The sequence below is a fragment of the Octopus bimaculoides genome, chromosome 11 (genome assembly GCF_046866305.1).
Source record: "Octopus bimaculoides isolate indiv1 chromosome 11, ASM4686630v1, whole genome shotgun sequence".
Taxonomy (NCBI): Eukaryota; Metazoa; Mollusca; class Cephalopoda; order Octopoda; family Octopodidae; genus Octopus; species Octopus bimaculoides.
Genome location: NC_142938.1, coordinates 55,000,106 through 55,019,118, shown reverse-complemented (window position 1 = coordinate 55,019,118; position 19,013 = coordinate 55,000,106). Strand labels below are relative to the sequence as shown.

The following is a 19,013-nucleotide window of genomic DNA, read 5'->3' as shown; positions in this document are numbered from 1 at the left end:
CGTGGCACTAGCACCGGTACTTTTTACGTGGCACCAACACGGGTACTTTATACATGGCACCAGGATGAGTGCTTTTTACGTGGGACCAGAAATTTTGTTGTCAAAAAGTAACAAATCTATAATTTCTTTCTTGGATATCATACTTTCACTAGATTAGCCACTACAGCTACTATGAATAACAATAATGAATTCAAATTTTGGTACAGGGGAAGCAGTTTTGGAGGAGGGTGAAAGTCGATTACATCGACCCCAATCTTCAACTGGTGCTTATTTTATCGACTTCGAAAGGATGACAGGCAAAGTCGACCTTGACATCATTTGAACTAAGAACGTGAAGATGGACGAAATGCCGCTAAGTATTATTCCCGACACGCTTACAAATCTGCCAGCTCGCCGTCTTAATATATTTAATAATGCTGATTTTAAAATTTTGACTGGTGGAGGTTTAGTTAATTACATCGATCCCAGTATTCAATTGGTATTTATTTTATCGACCCTGAAAGGATGTAAGGCAAAGTCGACCTTGGCATCATTTGAACGCAGAATGTGAACACGGACGAAATGCCGCTGAGCATTTTGCCCGGTATGCTAACGATTCTGCCAGCTCACCACTTTACTGCCAATAACAAAAATAACAATAACAAGATAGCTTTATTGGATTAACTGAGCAATTCATTGTCTTCATTCATGTCTAGTTTTGTTTACTTATTTGGTAGATTTACTAGATTTACTGCAGTGGTCACGTGTTGACAGGGGAAGGTCGCCATTGTGGAGAAACAACGAGACCATACTCGAATGTTAAACTTTAGTAAATAAAAGCACACAGGATTAAGATTAACTGTTTTGTACTGCAGTGGGGTTTTATTTATCTTCCTAACATGTCCGTGCAATTATCATTTCATTTTTTTTTTTGAGCGACTCTAACAAGAATCTGACCTCTCAGCTATCAGCTTCTTGTATATATATATCTGGTTTGACCCTAAGATATCTTGCTCAATTCAGGAATCTTTTATCTTTTATCTTTTACTTGTTTCAGTTAATGGACTGCGGCCATGCTGGGGCACTGTCTCGAAGAATTTTTTGTCGAATGAATCGATCCCAATACTTATTTTCTTTTTCTTTTTGTGAAGCCTGGTACTTATTCTCTCGGTCTCTTTTACCGAACTGCTAAGTTACGGGGATGTAAATATGCCAACACTGGTTGTCAGGCAGTAGTAGGAGACAAACACACACACATATGACAGGCTTCTTTCAGTTTCCATCTACTGAATCCACTCACAAGGCTTTGGTTGACCCGAGACTATAGTAGAAAGACACTTGCCCACACAGTGGGACTAAACCCAGAACCATGAAATTAGGAAGCAAGCTTCTTACTACACAGCCATACCTGCCTCTCAATATCTGCAAAGTTGTTCTGTTACACATATAGGTTTCTGAAAAGTCATGTAGAACTTAAGGAGTTGAGCTGGCAGAATTGTAGGCACACCGGGTAAAATGTTTAGCGACATTTCATCCTCTCTTTTTTCACTCCCGAAATTGCTGGCATTGTGCCAAAATTTCAAAACCAATATGACAATATCTCCTTGACCAACATCTTAAGCAATTATCAACAGAATTTGACAATTTTGATTCTTTTAATTGTATTATTCAGTTAATGAAAGGTGACGAGCTAGCAGAAACGTTAGCACGCCAGGTAAAATGCTTAACGGTATTTCTTCTGTCTTTACGTACTAAAAGCAGGATATAAAGAAAAGGTCAAATACATTAATTCTACTTACGATCGTTCTACCTATGATAATAAAGATATTAAAATTGATAGTAACGATAAATACAATGATTGTCCTCATCATAACCCTATTGACAATAACATAGTCAAACGCTTTTTTACATTATAGGGGAGGTAACCGACAATTTAAACCCTTTTTAAATAATAATAATAATAATAATAATAATAATAATAATAATAATAATAATAATAATAATAATAATAATAATAAATTGAAGTTTTTTAGAAATAATAACACACATACAAAACCTGAATCTGATAAAAATATCTGGTTCATAATTCCATTTGGAAAACAGATTAAATCAAATCTGGTTTCCCAGTTCCGAAATGCTGTTAATAAGAATTTTCCAAGACATTCTCACTACTTCCCAGTCATTAACACGCACAAGGTTAGATTAGGATTTTCAAACACTAAAAATATCTCGCAAATAATATCCGCACACGATATGAGACTATTAAATTCGCACACGGGTACCGATAGCAATAACATTAATTCCGACAATACAAACCATCACCATTATAACAATAACAATACAGATAATAACCTAAGTAACAATAATTATAATAAGAAATATAATAATAATAATTACCACAACAACATGATTATTTCGGAAGTTAATAGCAACAGAATTAGTTTTTTAAGTGATAATGTGAAATCCAAGAACATTATATATCAATGCAAAGTCACCACCCCTACTGATGTATCGTTTTACATTGGATCTTCCTCCTCGCCAATTTCCAGAAGAATATCAAACCATTATTCCTCTTTTAGGGATAGAAATAAACGCAACACCACGAGTCTTAGCAAATTAATTTGGGGACTTAAAGATAACAACATATACTCCATTTATTAAATTTTATATTTACTCAAATACCCCAAACTAACAGGGAGTTTCTACCTCGTAAACAGGAGTTACACCACAGTCATTTTGTGATCTTTGCTACCCTGGTAGCTATTAACCAGTTTGTTTTGTCGGAGTTAACTGTTAACTAAGAGACAATAAATACATATAATCAATATATATATATATATATATATATATATATATATATATATATATATATATATATATAAAGACAGTCGACCTTGGCATCATTTGAACTCAGAACGTGAAGCTGGATGAAATGCCGCTAAGCATTTTACCCACCATGCTTATATATATACTTTATTTGTGGGTTAACAAGGCTACCAATAGTTTCATGTGAAGGGATCTTTACAATTGTTTGAGTGTGTCACATGAAGGTGTTGGTACTCGTCTCCATTTTGGATGAGAATACCATATTAGCATTTTACGTGTGTTTGTGTGTGCGTGCGCGTGCGCGCGTTTCATGTTCCCACCACCACATGACAACTGAAGTTGGTTTGTTTATGTCACTGTAACTTAACAGTTCAGCAAGTACCAGGCTTAAAAAGTACTGCAGTCGATTTGTTTGACTAAATCATTCGAAGCAGTGCCCCAGCATGACCACAGTCCAATGACCGAAACAAATAAAAGATGAAAGGTAAATAACTCCATTGTTATCAGTGTGATATGTAAGAATTGAATCAGCAATTTTGCCCATACATAAGACTTGGAATCAAACTTTGAGGAGTTTCCTTAATTCCACTGCATATCATGTCTGCCTAATCTGGATCAATGCTGAATGGTTAAGATCCCTAAAACAATGATCTTCTAACGTTTTTGTTTCAATCATCATCATCATCATCGTCGTCGTCGTCGTCATTTAACGTCTGCTTTCCATGCTAGCATGGGTTAGATGATTTGACTGAGGACTGGCAAGCCAGAAGGCTGCACCAGGCACCAATCTGATCTGGCAGAGTTTCTACAGCTGGATGCCCTTCCTAACGCCAACCACTCAGATAGTGTAGAGGGTGTTTTTACGTGCCACCGGCACGAGGGCCAGTCACACGGTACTGGCAACGGCCACGCTCAAAAAGGTGTTTTTACGTGCCACCTGCACGGGAGCCAGTCCAGCGGCACTGGCAACGACCTCGCTCGAATGATTTTCTAACGTGCCACCAGCACAAGTGCTAGAAGGCGACGCTGGTTACGATTCCGCTCAAATAGTGCTATTTACGGGCCACTAGCACGGAAGCCAGACAGCTGCTCTGATTATTGATGAAAAACAAAAACCTGAAAAACTTTTAACAACCATGAGTAAATCTGTGATGAATAAACAATTTTATATTTCTTCTCTGAGCAGTAGAAACACTACACAATAGTTAGTTTAGCTGCATTTGTTGATCTTATCACAGTAATCTTTTAACTATTACATCTAAATACTAGCAGTAAATTCACTGTCTGTATAACTGTCACATTCTAATACACTGTCTCAATCAACTAACATGTTTCCTCTCTGGGTGGGGTGAGTAATTTATTAGTCCTAAAATAGAATAATAACAAGTTGAAATCTGATAAACAGAATAATAACAAGTTAAACTTTATTTACATTTGACGGATATTTGTCCTCATCTTGTTTGTTGTTAACACAACGTTTCGGCTGATATACCCTCCAGCCTTCGTCAGGTGTCTTGGAGAAATTTCGAACCTGGGTTCTCATTCCTAACGATGTTACTATTATTATATTATTATTATTATTATTACTATTATTAATCAGGTCGCTGCCGTGAATCGAACTCTTAACCACTACGCCATATGCCCATGGGCAATTATGGGGTGAATTTTAAGGTTTATAAATCTATTATTCTTCTATCCTTCCTCAATACCGGTTCTCATATGCCATTCATATCTGCACTCGGTCTGCTTAGGAGGTTGTCGTGTCCTAGCATATGTGCTGCTTCTTTTAGTTTTCGTATTTTCCAGTGTTGTTCCCTGTCTATTATTTTAACTTCATCCCACAGGGGGAGGTGGTTTCCATTTTTCCATACATGATCAGCTATACCCGATTTATCAATATCTCCTCGTGTCACAGCTTTGCGATGTTCTTCTACCCTTATTCACGGCAGCGACCTGATTAATAATAGTAATAATAATAATAATAATAATAATAATAATATAATAATAATAATAGTAACATCGTTAGGAATGAGAACCCAGGTTCGAAATTTCCCCAAGACACCTGACGAAGGCTGGAAGGTATATCAGCCGAAACGTTGTGTTAACAACAAACAAGATGAGGACAAATATCAGTCAAATGTAAATAATGTAAATAATTCCTCATATCTTAAATATAGAACTGTAAGTTGAAATCTGATAAACAGAAAGCATAGGTGTGACTGTGTGGGAAGAAGTTTGCTTCCCAATCACATAGTTCTGGGTTCAGTCTCACTGTGGTACCTTGGACAAATGTGTTCTACTACAGCCTCAGACCAATTAAAGCTCTGTAAGTGGATTTGGTAGATGGAAACTGAAAGAAGCCCATCATATATATATATATATATATATATATATATATATATATATATATATATATATATATATATATATATAAGAATTTAAGGATTGGAGAAAACGCATGTTATAATTGCATACTTTATTCCTACATATGTTTCAAAGGATTACAACCTGTGTGATCCATAGGGATCTTTGATATTAAAATTGTAACCTTCTCATCAGGGAAAGCATGGGAATCATCTTAAATGTAAGACATTATGACCGATTATGAAAACAATAGATGGATAAGGTTATGACTTGATTCATTCTAACGGTTTTTTTCAAATGAATCAAGTCATAACCTTATCCATCTATTGTTTTCATAATCGGTCATAATGTCTTACGTTTAAGATGATTCCCATGCTTTCCCTGATGAGAAGGTTACAATTTTAATATCAAAGATCCCTATGGATCACACAGGTTGTAATCCTTTGAAACATATGTAGGAATAAAGTATGCAATTATAACATGCGTTTTCTCCAATCCTTAAATTCTTAAATATACTCAAATACCCAAAATTTCAAGGAGTTCCTGCCTTAAAAACAGGAACTAAACCACAGTTATTTTGTGTTCTTTGCTACATTGGTTTCTATTAACCCATTTATTCTATCAGAAGAATTTTTATTCATTAAGATAGAAGAAATACACATAATTATATATATATATATATATATTTATATATATATATATATATATATATATATATATATATATATATATCAATAATGATAAATGCCAAAACGAATTTCTGTGTGTCAGTGTGTCACACTTTGAACTCCTTTCTCACTATTCAATGACACTTCGACCCTGCTTACTGGGTTGAGAGTAATAGTAAGCAGAGAGATGGTGAGGGCAGTAGTAGATTGATAGTTGAGATGGTAATGGGGTGGTAGTAATAGTATGAGCTGTAGTTGTGACAGAGGTGGATGTGATGGTGATGATGGCGGTGGTGGTGGAAGCCAAGGCAGTCAGGGATGACAGTGATAGTAAGCGATGTGAAAGACAGTGGTGATGGTGGTGGAGGGGAAGGCGGCGAAGTCAAAGGTATTGACGGTAGTGGCGTCAGAAGTCTGAATGGTTTGCATATGGCACTTGTGGAGGCGATGATGGCTGCACTGGTGATGGTGATGGTTGAAAACAATCAACAGAAAGAGAGAGAGAGAGAGAAAGAAGAAGATTACACAGAAAAAGAAAATTGTACTGAGCCCCGAATGGGAAGACAAAAAATGTTGTTTATCATGAAGTTTTGCAATAAGTTCCAAGTCGACAAATTGCATATCATTGTTTTGATGAAAATTGTTCATTGCTTGAAAAATATTGGTCAAGTTTAATAAAATTTAATATGTACTCAATGTATGAAGTGTCATTATTGGGCCCAAGTCCCAATGAAGAGCCCTCTACAGGAGCTAGCTTAAAAGCCCACCTTATCAGGTGGCTTTTATGCTAATATATCCATACATATAAATTTGACATGGGTGATTCTTTCTTGTCTTGGGATTCAAGGTCAAACGGCTGGGTGAAATTGCAAGAAAAATTACACAAGATGTGTAGAATGATCTGGTGGTGATGCTGGGCTTTGTATTTTTTCATAGCTCCTATGGTTACCGAGATTATCTACTATAATAATACTCTTGTGTTTATGAATGAGAAAGGAAGGGGTGATAGATGAATAAGGAAGGAAGGGGTGATGTCATACTTGGTAGTGGGATTATGAAAATTATATGCTGAAAAAATAAATCAAACAGCATTTCAACTCTGTATGAATATATGTGTGTATGTAAAAGGGGGTGGGGTATGTGAATGCGCACGTGTGTGTGTGTGTGTGTGTGCATGTGCATGCGCAATGGAAGTGGGATGGTTCATCCTTGTTCGCTTCATAATTTGGATTCATTTTCTGATTTGGTTGAATCTTGGTTGTTGTTTTTTTTTTTTTGTTGGTCGTTATTTTTAGTGTTTTGACAGAAAAAAGTAATTCTAAAATTGTTTTTTAACGTAAGCGTGCCCAAATAAATCAAATGCTTACACAGAGCAGGTTTTACAGCCACATCATCCAAACCGAAGCGGTGAAACCGGGCTTAGGTGCTAGTATGTATATATATATTACTTGTTTCAGTCATTAGACGGTGGCCATGCTGGGGCACTGCTTTGAAGAATTTTTAGTCAAATGAATCAACCCCTGTACTTAATTTTTTTAAACCCAGATGCTTATTCTCATTTGCCAAACTGCTAAGTTACAGGGAAATAAACACACCAAAGCCAGTTGTCAAGCAGTACAAAGACAAACACAGACACAAAGACACACACACATTTGCCCAAGGTGGGACACTTGCTACGCAGTGGGACTGAACCTGGAACCATGTGGTGGGGAAGCAAGCTTCTTACTATACAGCCATGCCTGTACCTATATGTATGTGTGTGTTAATCTGTGTGTGTATGTGTGTGTGTGCATGCGTGTGTGCGTGTGTGTGTGTGTAGTAAACCTGTAGCCTTCCCAATTCATGCACCCTTCCCTTCAATGTTTACAGATGCTGCCTATCTCCGTCTCCTACTTCCGCTATCTTTTCCCTACACACATTCTCACAAACATCCACTTTCCCACCCAACAACCCACTACTGCTCCTACTACCTGAGGTGCCACCTGGACATCTCATCACCCCTGTCTGTCACCTTGGAGATACCTCTAATTCATTCTCACTCTCTTCCCTAAATGGGAGTAGCCAAGTAGTTCCTCTACAACAAGAACCTGTTCTACTCCAACCTCTTCCCTCATACCTTAACCCCCATCTAACTTACAGATGCAACATTCTCACTCCCTAGTTTTGTAGACTTGCAAGTTACATGGTGACCTCAAATAGTGCCAGTGGCACATAAAAAGCACTCAGTGCACACTGTAAAGTAGTTGGCATTAAGAAGGGTATCCAGCCATAGAAACCATGCGAAAGCAGACACCAGAGCATGACACACTATGTCATTGACACACTATGTCATTGACACAGTCCTTGATTCACTGTCTTCTTGTTGAACCGTCTGGTCCATGCCAGCATGGGACATGGATGGTAAATGATGCTGATGCTGATGTTGTATGTATGTTTGCATGTGTGCATGTTTGTGAGTGTGTGTGCATACGTGTGTGTGTATGTGTGTGTGTGTGTGTGTGTGTGTGTGTGTGTGTGTGTGTGCATGTGTTACTCTCTCCTTGCTTGGACATCTCATGATATTTGCCAGCAAATGTCCCTGCCAGGCAAGCAGTGTCCTTTGTTTCCAATCTTTTGAGACATGTCTGGTCAGGAAGAAATATCATCTTACTTGGAAACACGTAAGAATTTGCAATAAGGCATCTGGCTGTAGAAAATCCGCATCAACAGATTCCATCCAACCCATGTAAGCATAGGAATGTGATGATGATGTTGATGATGATGATGATGATGATGATGATGTTGATGATGATGATGATGATGATGAAGATGATGATGATGATGATGATGATGATGATGATGATGATGATGATGATGTTGATGATGATGATGATGATGATGATGATGATGATGATGATGATGATGACAAGAAGTCTGCTTTCAGAAGAAAACAAGTTACATGATTTGCAATTCTACTTTAAGTCATTTAAATATAATCATGTCGCAAAGCATTGGGCAGTCAAAAGCTACAGTGGGAGACACTTGTGTAAGGTGCTACCTAAAGGGGTGGAACACAAAGCTGCAGGTTTATAAATCAAACTTCATGACACACAGCTACATCAGTACAACATTTTGTGCAAAAATATCTATAGGCATGGGTGTGGCTGCATGGTAAGAAATTCACTTCCCAACCACATGCTTCTGGGCTCAATTCCACTATGTGGCACCTTGGGCAAGTGTCTTCTACTATAGCTTGTGCCTTCTACTATAGCTTGTGATTGGATTTGGTAAATGGAAACTGATGGTGTGTGTGTGTATGTGCGTGTCCGTGTGTCTGTCTGTCTGTCTGTCTGTCTGTCTGTCTGTGTTTGTGTGGGTGTCTGTGTGTCCCAAACAACATCTTGCATAATAAATAAGTAAATGAAACATAAGACTCACAGCTTCTTATCATCAGAAATGTTGACAACTCCATCCCTGAGAGACAACAGATTCTATGTGTGTGGGTGAGGAAGTGAGTGTATGCATGTGTGTATGTATGTGTGCATCAGTGTATGGGTGTATGTGTGTATGTGTATGTGTGCATCAGTTTATGGGTGTATGGGTGTATGTGTGTGTCTGTGTGTATCTATGTATTAGTATGTGTGTGGGTGTGTGTGTTACTGTGCTTTTGTCTTGACATCATGGGACAGTTACAAACAAGTATCATTGTCATGCAAGCAGAGTCCTTTCCAATCTTCCATGAAACCATGCCTGGCCATAAGGAAATGATCTCCTTTTTCTATATGATTTTTTCTATATGATTTTTTCTATTAGCAGTAATTTTTTTGATCTTTGATGTAGAAATTATTCTACTAATACCAATAATTATTAATTTATTATTTTCACCTTCAATTATTTATTTATCTTCTTCTGTAATTTTCCTCACCTTACTTGGAAACTGGTGAGGTTTAGTGACATGAAAAGCATCTGGCCATAGAAAATCTACCTCAGCAAACTCTGTCCAACCCATGCAAAAATGGAAAAGTGAGTGGTAAAATGATGATGATGAACCATTTTCAAGTTTAATAGCCTCTGATTAACATATGTACCTCCAAAATTTATCTTATACTTACTAGATATAACTAGTGGTTGATCATAAAAAGCTAACTGTATCAAAGTGATTGAACTTCCATTTTCAGGACTATAAAATAAACTTTTGAGGAAGTTTTAAATTCTAAGATAGACTCCAAGAAAGACAATGCATCTATCTTCTAAACAACTACTAAAATATGAGATGAGATGATATTGAAGAAAAGCTACTACTTCTGATAAATTATATATACAAAATTTTATCAGACAAATACATAATATGATGCAATGTAATTAAATAAATTCATAATAAAAATTTAATATAACATGGACAAATTGTTTTTAAATAATGCGTGCCTGTTTCAAGCATCAATAAACAGTACTTATATTTGAAAGTTATTAGTTTAAATGTAATAACTTTCAGATAGATTGTTTGTTTTGTTTTGTTTTGCTTTTTGTAATTTTTTACAACTGTAGATTCAAACAATAATCACAATATGCATTGTTATGAAATAAATAAGCATGGAGAAAGAAATTAATAGATTAGTTGTTTTTTTTGTTTTTTTTTTTTTTGTTCATCTGTGGGGAGTTTTCTCATTGAATGGATAAACAGTTATTACTTCACCCATTCCTTTCGTTTGACCTTCTCGAAAAAGAAGTTGAGCACCTATTCGAATATATTCTGGTTGTTTTATCAGATGAAATGTCACTTGAGCTTTTTCATTCGTCTTAATAGCTTCCTGGATAAAACAGAGAAAAAAGAGGTGTAAAAAATATAGAAAGTTAAGGAAACTGATGTCAAAACACAAATAGCATGTTAGAGATGCAAATATTTTCAATTACTAAGGTGACAAGCTGAAAATCTGGCCAGTTCAAATGCTTAAAGGTTAAGCACCTGATTGACAACTGAGAGAAATCCTAAGAGACAAATGTCACTAAGTTTGCCAATATATAAAAGATACAAGATAAACAGAATCCAAAATTCTATCAGTTGAATTTGAAGAAATTCTATAGATATTCAAGTGTATCTGCATTATTTGGTCAAGCAATATTTGAAAAACAGGTTTGTGATTAGCTCTGGAGTCTTTTGATTAAAAAAAAAAAAAGAAAAGCTCTACTAAATTATGCACATTTAAACTAAAGATAATATAAGTTAACAGTATTCTATAAATAAAGCTTTCAAAATGTGGCAAAAAGCCAGAAATTTTGAGGGGAAGGGGCAAGTCAATTGCATCATACCAGTACCTAACTGATATATATTTTATTAACTCTAACAGGATGAAGGGCAAAGTTGATCTTGATGAAAGTTGAACTCAGAATATAATGAGTTGGAGCAAACACAACAAATCATTTTCCACTGTAGTTCACTGCCTTCATGTAATTACAAATAATGCCACACAGCCCTCAATGAGTTGTTAAGTCTTTACTAAAAAGTCTGTCATCATGGTGCTTCTAATAACTGAGTACAGCCATAAAGTGGAGGCACAAAGGAAATAAAATAATTTAGCAAGAACTCACTCAAACTCTACAGGAATCACACTTATTCAAGTATGAGGAATCGCTAATGGATTAGATTTGGTATCTTGAAGGTTTTGTATCTAGGTATCTAGGTATCTGCAGAAAGGCACATGGCTTAGTGGTTAGGGTATTTGGCTTGCAATCGTAAGGTTTTCAGTTTGATTCCTAGCAGCATATCGTGTCCTTGAGCAAAACATTTTATTTCATGTGGCTCCAGTCCACTCAGCTAGCAAAAATGAGTAGTCATTTGTATTTCAAAAGGGCCAGCCTTGTCACATTCTGTGTCATGCTGAATCTCCTTGAGGATTATCTTAAAGGTATGTATGTCTGTGGAGTGTTCAGCCACTTGCATGTTAATTTCATGAGCAGGCTATTCTGTTGATCAAATCAACTGAAATACTTGTCGTAACTGAAAGAATGCCAGTATCTGCAGAAACCCAGCATCAAAATCCATTCCCTCTCCAAGCTTTATCCATGGAAAATGTTGAGCTGAGCACCAAGAGCCAATGAAATATCAATTTTACAGAGTCACAACTACTTGCTGCACCAACCTAATCACAGTTACATGTACAGGACCACTGAAATTTAAAATGTTTTGGCTAAAACCTCATAGCAATCATAATAACAGAGTAAAAAAACTCTTTGATCAGTAGTGCAGCACCTTATAAACTGAGTAAATTCCATTCATGTCTAAGATGTTATTTAATGTTAACTTACTTTATCCATTCTGACAATTTTCACCGTTTGCCTGACATTACCAACATGTATTGTTGTTTGGAAGCCAGTCGATATGTGTTTAGCATGAAATAAAACATAGATATTTGCATCAAATTCGATACAAGCAAAAGGAGATGATTCTGGGCTCACTAAAACCATTCCCTGTAAAAGAAAAAAAAATATTGCTTATTAAAAAAGTATAATGAAACCAGCAAACTGCTTTTCCAAGGAAAATATTAGTATTTTCTAGTTTGTTACATACAACTCCATGTAAAAACAAACACATGGATATGTACAGAGTTGTGAAGGTGCATATTCACATTCATATGTATGAAAGAATGTACAGACATGGCTGTGTGGTTAACAAGTTTGCTTTGCAGCCATGTGGTTTCAGGTTCAGTGACACCTTAGGCAAGTGTCTTTTTCTTCTAAAGCCAAAACCAAATGCCTTGTGAGTAAATTTGGTAGACAGAAAATGTGTGGAAGTCTGGTGTAACTTTTTTACTTGTCTCAGTCATTGGACTGCAGCCATGCTGGGGCATCACTGCTTTAAGAATTTTAGTTGAATGAATTAACACCAGTACTTATTATACTGTTTAATTTTTGTTAAGTCTGGTATTTATTCTATCTGTCTCATTTGCCAAATTGCTAAGTTATGGAGGCAAAAACACACCAACACCGGTTGTCAAGCAGTGGTGATAGACACAGACACACACACATACAAACATATACACACACACATGCACACACACACACACACAATGGGCTTCTTTCAGTTTCTGTCTAGCAAATCTACTCGCAACGTTTTGGTTGGCCCAAGGTTTTAGTAAAAGACACTTGCCCAAGGTGCCACACAATGGAACTGAACCCAGAACTATGTGGCTGGGAAGCAAACTTCTTATCCCACAGCTACGTCTTTGTGTTTGTCCACCACCACCACTTGGCAACCAGTGTAGTTTGTCTACAAATTAGTGAGGCATTGTTTTAAAGCTGATCAACCACATGTCACTAACATTAACTTTTTTCTTGAAGTTTTCATTCTGTTTAAGAAAACAGAGTTCAGTAGTGGTCAAATACGAAAGAATATAGGTCAGAATTCGGTCAACATACAAACAAATACCTCAGAAATATTTGGAACAACTGGTGAAATACATTGGAATTTATAGCTTTTATTGTTATAAGAGTTCAGAAGTCCCCTGGAATTTGAGTGAAAAAATGCTGATGTTTCAATATTCATATTGTGTATGAGGGTGGGAATGAAGGGGGAAGAGTAAGAAATGAAGATTACCATAAAAATCATGTTTTTGTAAAGTATTAGAACAGAGTTGACAATAAAAATATGTTAGAGGAAAACTTGAAGTGATAACACTGTATAATAAAAATTATTTATTTATTTATTTATTCATTTGCTTCTATCTAGAAATCAAAAGAAATAACTACTCTTCCCTTTAAACTTTGCTTTTGTGACCTGGATGTCAATGTTTTGAAACTGAACTATTTTTCATTACATTTCAGACAGATTCAGTGTCGAGTTGCTCAAGCAGAAATATTATTTTCTACTCTAGGTACAAGGCCCAAAATTTGGGGGGATGGGGCCAATTGATTAGATTGACCCCAGTAAGCAACTGGTACTTAATTTATTGATCCCGAAAGGATGAAAGTCAAAGTTGACCTCAGCAGAATTTGAACTCAGAACGTAAAGACAGACGAAATACCACTAGGCATTTTAATGTTTCTGCCAGCTCGCCACTTTCTGAAGCAGAAATATTGTTATAGCAAATACTCTGCTCAATACCACAGATATATTTTTCAACTGTTTGACATTAACCAATTGAGTACATCCCTTTGAGACTGACAATATGTGTATTGCTGATCATGAGCAAGAGTAGAATGGTGGAGGGTATAAAAATTCCTTCAAAGGGGTGGGTAAAACATCCAATTCACTAGTACATCAGTTGAATACCACATAAATATGGGTATAATTCAAATTATGTTAGATATTTAGGACAAATTATTGACAGAAACAGATGACAACCTGACCTGTCAAGGGCAGACACAATTAAAATATGCCTCTTCCAACTAATACAGTGACTTTACAAGCATTTTTAGGACTGGCAAATTATTACCAAAATTATATCCCAAATATGTATAAGGTTAGGGCTCCACTGAATAATTTGCTGAAAAACTATATGAAATGGAATTGGTCAGAAAATTACCAAAAGGCATTTGATGAAATTTAAAAAATATTAATATCTGATTTGATGTTAGCTCACTTCGATCCTGCTGCAGAGATTGTTTTAGCTTCAGGAGCAGTAATGTTACATAAATATAAAGATGGTAACATGAAGGTGGTAGGTAGTTCATGCCTCACATTTTCTGATATCAGCAGAGAAAAATTATAGTCAAATTGAAAAAGAACCTCTAGCAATCATTTTTGCCATGGAAAACTTTCACAGATTTTTGAATGGTAGACATTTTTGGCTACAGACTAATCACCGACCATTATCAATATTTGGGTCGAAAAAAGGAATTCCTACTTATATTGCTAATAGGTTACAATGCTGGGCTATGATATTATAAAACTATGATTTCAAGATGGAGTATATACCATCCAAGAAATTAGGCCATGCTGATTGTCTATCAAGACTGTTTTCAAAAAATGTGGAACCATTTGAAGATACTGTGATTGCTGCTTTGCAAGCACAAAATGAAACTTAAAATGTTTTGTGTAACGTCATTTAGGAACTGCCAGTTACGTGACCAGACATAAAATCAAAGTTGGAGAATGATAAACTCATTATAAAAATGAAAGAAATACTGAAGGCCAAAGAAGATAAAAATATGCACAACACAAATGTGAACCATTCCTCATTATGTGACAATGTGTTGATATATGCACAAAGAGTCATAGTGCCAGCCTCACAACAAAAGCATTTATCAAAAGAATTTCATATTGGTCACCCAAGAATTTTGAGAATGAAATCACTTAGAAATGTGTGTGTGTGTGTGTGTGTGTGTGTGTGTGTGTGTGTAAAGTAAAAAAGAAGAGGAGTGAAGAAGAAAACATAGAGGACATAGAGAGAGAGAAAAGAGAGAGAGAAAAAAGAGAGAGAGAAGAGAAGAGAGAGAGAATTAAAAATACAAAACAAATTACGAATGGGTTGCAATATGTTACAAACCTTGCGAAGAGATTCACGTTCAATATTATACAGAGCCACAGTAGCTGACTGTCCAGCTTGAATTAAGCGACAAGGAAGACGATTTCGATGAACTGTTTTCACAGTAACATGATGAAATTCTCCATCTGACATAGGTCCAAGCATGAGAGAGTCACCTTCCCGGATAGAGCCACTTTAAAAAAATAATAAAACAACTCTCAATATAAGATGCTAGTGGTTTTATTTATTAGGTTATATTAGCACCATTTATCTTTTGATAGTGAATCTAAGACAAATTAATCATTTTCACAGTCAGCTATCTCCAAACTACTCTCATAATCACTCTTGAGGAATCCTGTGAAGTGAGTAAACTCATTTAACATTTAAGCCGAACCGCTAAGATACGGGGATGTAAACACACCAGCATTGGTTGTCAAGCAATGTTGGGGGGACAAACACAGACACACACATACATATATATATATATATATATACATATATATACGACGGGCTTCTTTCAGTTTCTGTCTACCAAATCCACTCACAAGGCTTTGGTTGGCCCAAGGCTATAGTAGAAGACACTTGCCCAAGGTGCCACGCAGTGGGAATGAACCCGGAACCATGTGGCTGGTAAGCAAGCTACTTACAACACAGCCACTCCTGTGCCTGTGTCAATGTATTTTTTCAAAATTCTTACTATTTTAATAATAAAACCATATTTCATTTATGTCTTAGTAAATAACAATAAGAAACCAAGAATTAACAATATAATAATTAGAATGAGTGCATAGATCACACAAGTTTGGCAACTGCAAGTTTTGCAACATAAAGTAAAAATCTAAAGTAATCACCCTTAAAATTGTAGATTACATGCCAAAGTAGCACCAGTATAAATTATGGATAAACCCCATATCATGATCAGTGTATGTCACTTGGGCATTATTATATATACTTCTGATTTGTTATGGGTACAGGGATGATAGTGTGATCTGTGAAATATTGCAATATGACTTCCAGTCTTTATATTATTCATGCAAAAATGTACATTCACACACACACGTGTGTGCATGTATATATATGCATGTAGACACATATATACATGCATATTAATGTGGTCACGTATAGATATAAACCAGTGGTTCTCAACCGATATTCATCTGACCCTTAGGGATCCATATGAAATTTTGTTGTTAAAATTTATGAGCAATAAATTGGTTATATATCTGCAAAACAAAATATTTAACAACTTATTTTATACACTTCCCAATAATATCTAACTATAAAAATATAATAGGATTTTTTTTTTTGAGGTGCAAGGGAGGGGCTAGTAGAGAAAAAGAGGAATCAAAAGGGTCCATAGGCAAAAAAATGGTCGAGAATCACTGCTATATACAAACTTATTCAAGGGACATAACTCAATGTACATTTTTTTTTTACCTGAACACCTAAAACGGAAGGTAAGCAGACACTCATTTCTCTCTCTCTCTCTCTCTCTCTCTCTCTCTCTCTCTCTCTCTCTCTCACTCACTCACACACACACATATTTAAAAGCTTTTGCAAAAATTACTTGATACGGTCACAATAATTAAAAAAGTTTTTTTTTAATTAACTATTTAATAAAAATATCTTATTTAACATCTGCTGTTGGCAACAAAGATCTATTCCCTCAGAGTGAAGGGCAGATTGTAAGACACTTGTATTAGAACTGTGATGCTTCATGGTAGTAATACATGGGCCTTGACTGCCGAGAACTTGAGAAGATTGGAAAGAAGTGAAGAGAGGATGCTTCATTGGACATGCAATGTAAGTCTATGTGAAAGAATTTAGCACAAAGGTGCTGAGTGGAAACCTGGAAATAGGTAGAATCAGGTGCCGGGTACAAGAAAGAAGACTGCACTGGTATGGATGAGGGAAAGCCAGGAAGACATGGGATGAAGTTGTGAAGGCTGACCTCAGAACTCTGAGCCCGACAAAAGAGATGACTAAGAACTGGGATCTCTGGCAATATGATGTACTCAAAAAAAAAACTCATCTTCCTCACCAAAACTGAGTTGTGGAAGTGCTATGTTTCATGCTCTCTACCCATATTACAATCACTCTCCTTCCCCTATCAAACATTATACCTGCACCTCCCCCACAAGGCTCCTACAGACACACCAACCATGTCATCTCCCCTTCTTGTTCATCCCCACCCCAACAACTGCATCATCCTACTATTCCTGCCACTAACCCCCACAACTCTCTCTTCTACATCCTTCTATCTTCCCTAGCTCATTGTTCTTGTTTATCCACCCTCCAGCTCGACCCATTTTGGCAGTCTGCCTTTATCCTCTCATTCTCCTACCTCTACAATCTTGTAAACTACCCAGCCACTTGTACCTTTATGGGGGCCACCTGAGCACCTCATCACCATTATCTATCTCTTGCAGCTCCTACTGATCATTTTCTCTTTCCCTCTCCCTCTTTCCTCGACTAGATGTAACTAGGCAGATTCCACTACAAGAACCTGCTCTAGCCCCCCCCCCCCCCCGCCCACCTCCTTTCACATCTTAATCCCCATGTCCCCTATCATGAAGTTGACACCACCATCATCTCAGGATTTGTAGTCCTGCAAGCTGCATGGCAACCTCAATAATGCAGGTGGCACAAAACATGCACCCAGTCCATGCTCTAAAGAAGTTGGCATAAGGAAGGGCAACCAGCCATAGAAACCATACCAAAACTGACATTGGAGCATGATGCAGTCCTTGAACACTGTCAAACCATCCAACCCATGCCAGCATGGAACATGAACATTAAATGATAATTGTGATGCTGAATGAGTAAACAAATGAAAGAAAGTTGCACTCAGCACATCTGGTAGAAGTTACATATATTTAATAACAGCGTAACTCACCTGCTCCCATTCTGCTCCAAGTATCTGCTGAGGCAGACATACCCTGTATGCCCATAAAACTTGAAGTTATGCAGAGCTGAATCAAACTATTATTAAAAATGCATGTGTGTATGCATATATATATATATGTATGTATATATATATATATATATATCAGAAATATTGATTTCAAATTTTGGCACAAGGCCTGAAATTTCAGGGCAGGGGTAAGTCGATTACATTGACCCCAGTGCTCAATTGGCACTTATTTTATCAACCCTAAAAAGATAAAAGGGCAAAGCTGATCTCAGCAGAATTTGAACTCAGAGCATAAAGACAGCCAAAATGTCACTAAGCATCCTCCTCAGCATGCTAACAATTCTGCCAGCACACCATTTTAAATATATAACAGAAATATTCCCATAAAACGTTTTCAACAAGTGTAAAAGAAAAAATCAATGCATTAATACAACACAGGAAAATATTAATAGTGCCATACGAACCGTTTTAAATTGCCGCCCACAACAGTTCCAACACCCGGGACAGTGAAGAGTTCATCAACCTGTTTAATTAAAGAAAGTAAAATAATGATAGAATGACAGTTATATTTTGGTTGCATCAATATTTAAAAACAAAATTACCTTCTTTTTCTATATAGAATCATCAAAATTTTATTCACAAAATACATCCATGTCAAAATATTAAGGTAACTAATTATCCACTCCCTCTCTCTCTCTCTCTCACTCACTCTTTCTCTTAGGTCAGTTCCTGTAGCAAAGAGACACTGCTTGGTCTTACAAAATTCTACAAACCATACAATTTTTTATATTTGTGTTGAAACTGAGGCAAGATTAGCTTCAA

General features: G+C 36.4%; 1 protein-coding gene across 2 annotated transcripts in view; it reads right to left on the bottom strand.

Annotated features, from left to right (window-relative positions):
• Positions 1–10,124: 10,124 nt before the first annotated feature.
• LOC106874574 (GTP-binding protein 2) overlaps positions 10,125–19,013 on the bottom strand; it is a 34,507-nt gene continuing 25,618 nt past the window's right edge. For both annotated transcript variants that reach the window (XM_052971811.2, XM_014922356.3), the window contains exons 9-12: positions 18,656–18,714; positions 15,299–15,470; positions 12,120–12,281; positions 10,125–10,624 (exon numbers count right to left, since the gene is read on the bottom strand). In XM_052971811.2, the coding sequence (XP_052827771.1) occupies positions 10,460–10,624; positions 12,120–12,281; positions 15,299–15,470; positions 18,656–18,714 (558 nt within the window). In that variant the 3' untranslated portion in view covers positions 10,125–10,459. The remainder of the gene's footprint in view (positions 10,625–12,119; positions 12,282–15,298; positions 15,471–18,655; positions 18,715–19,013) is intronic.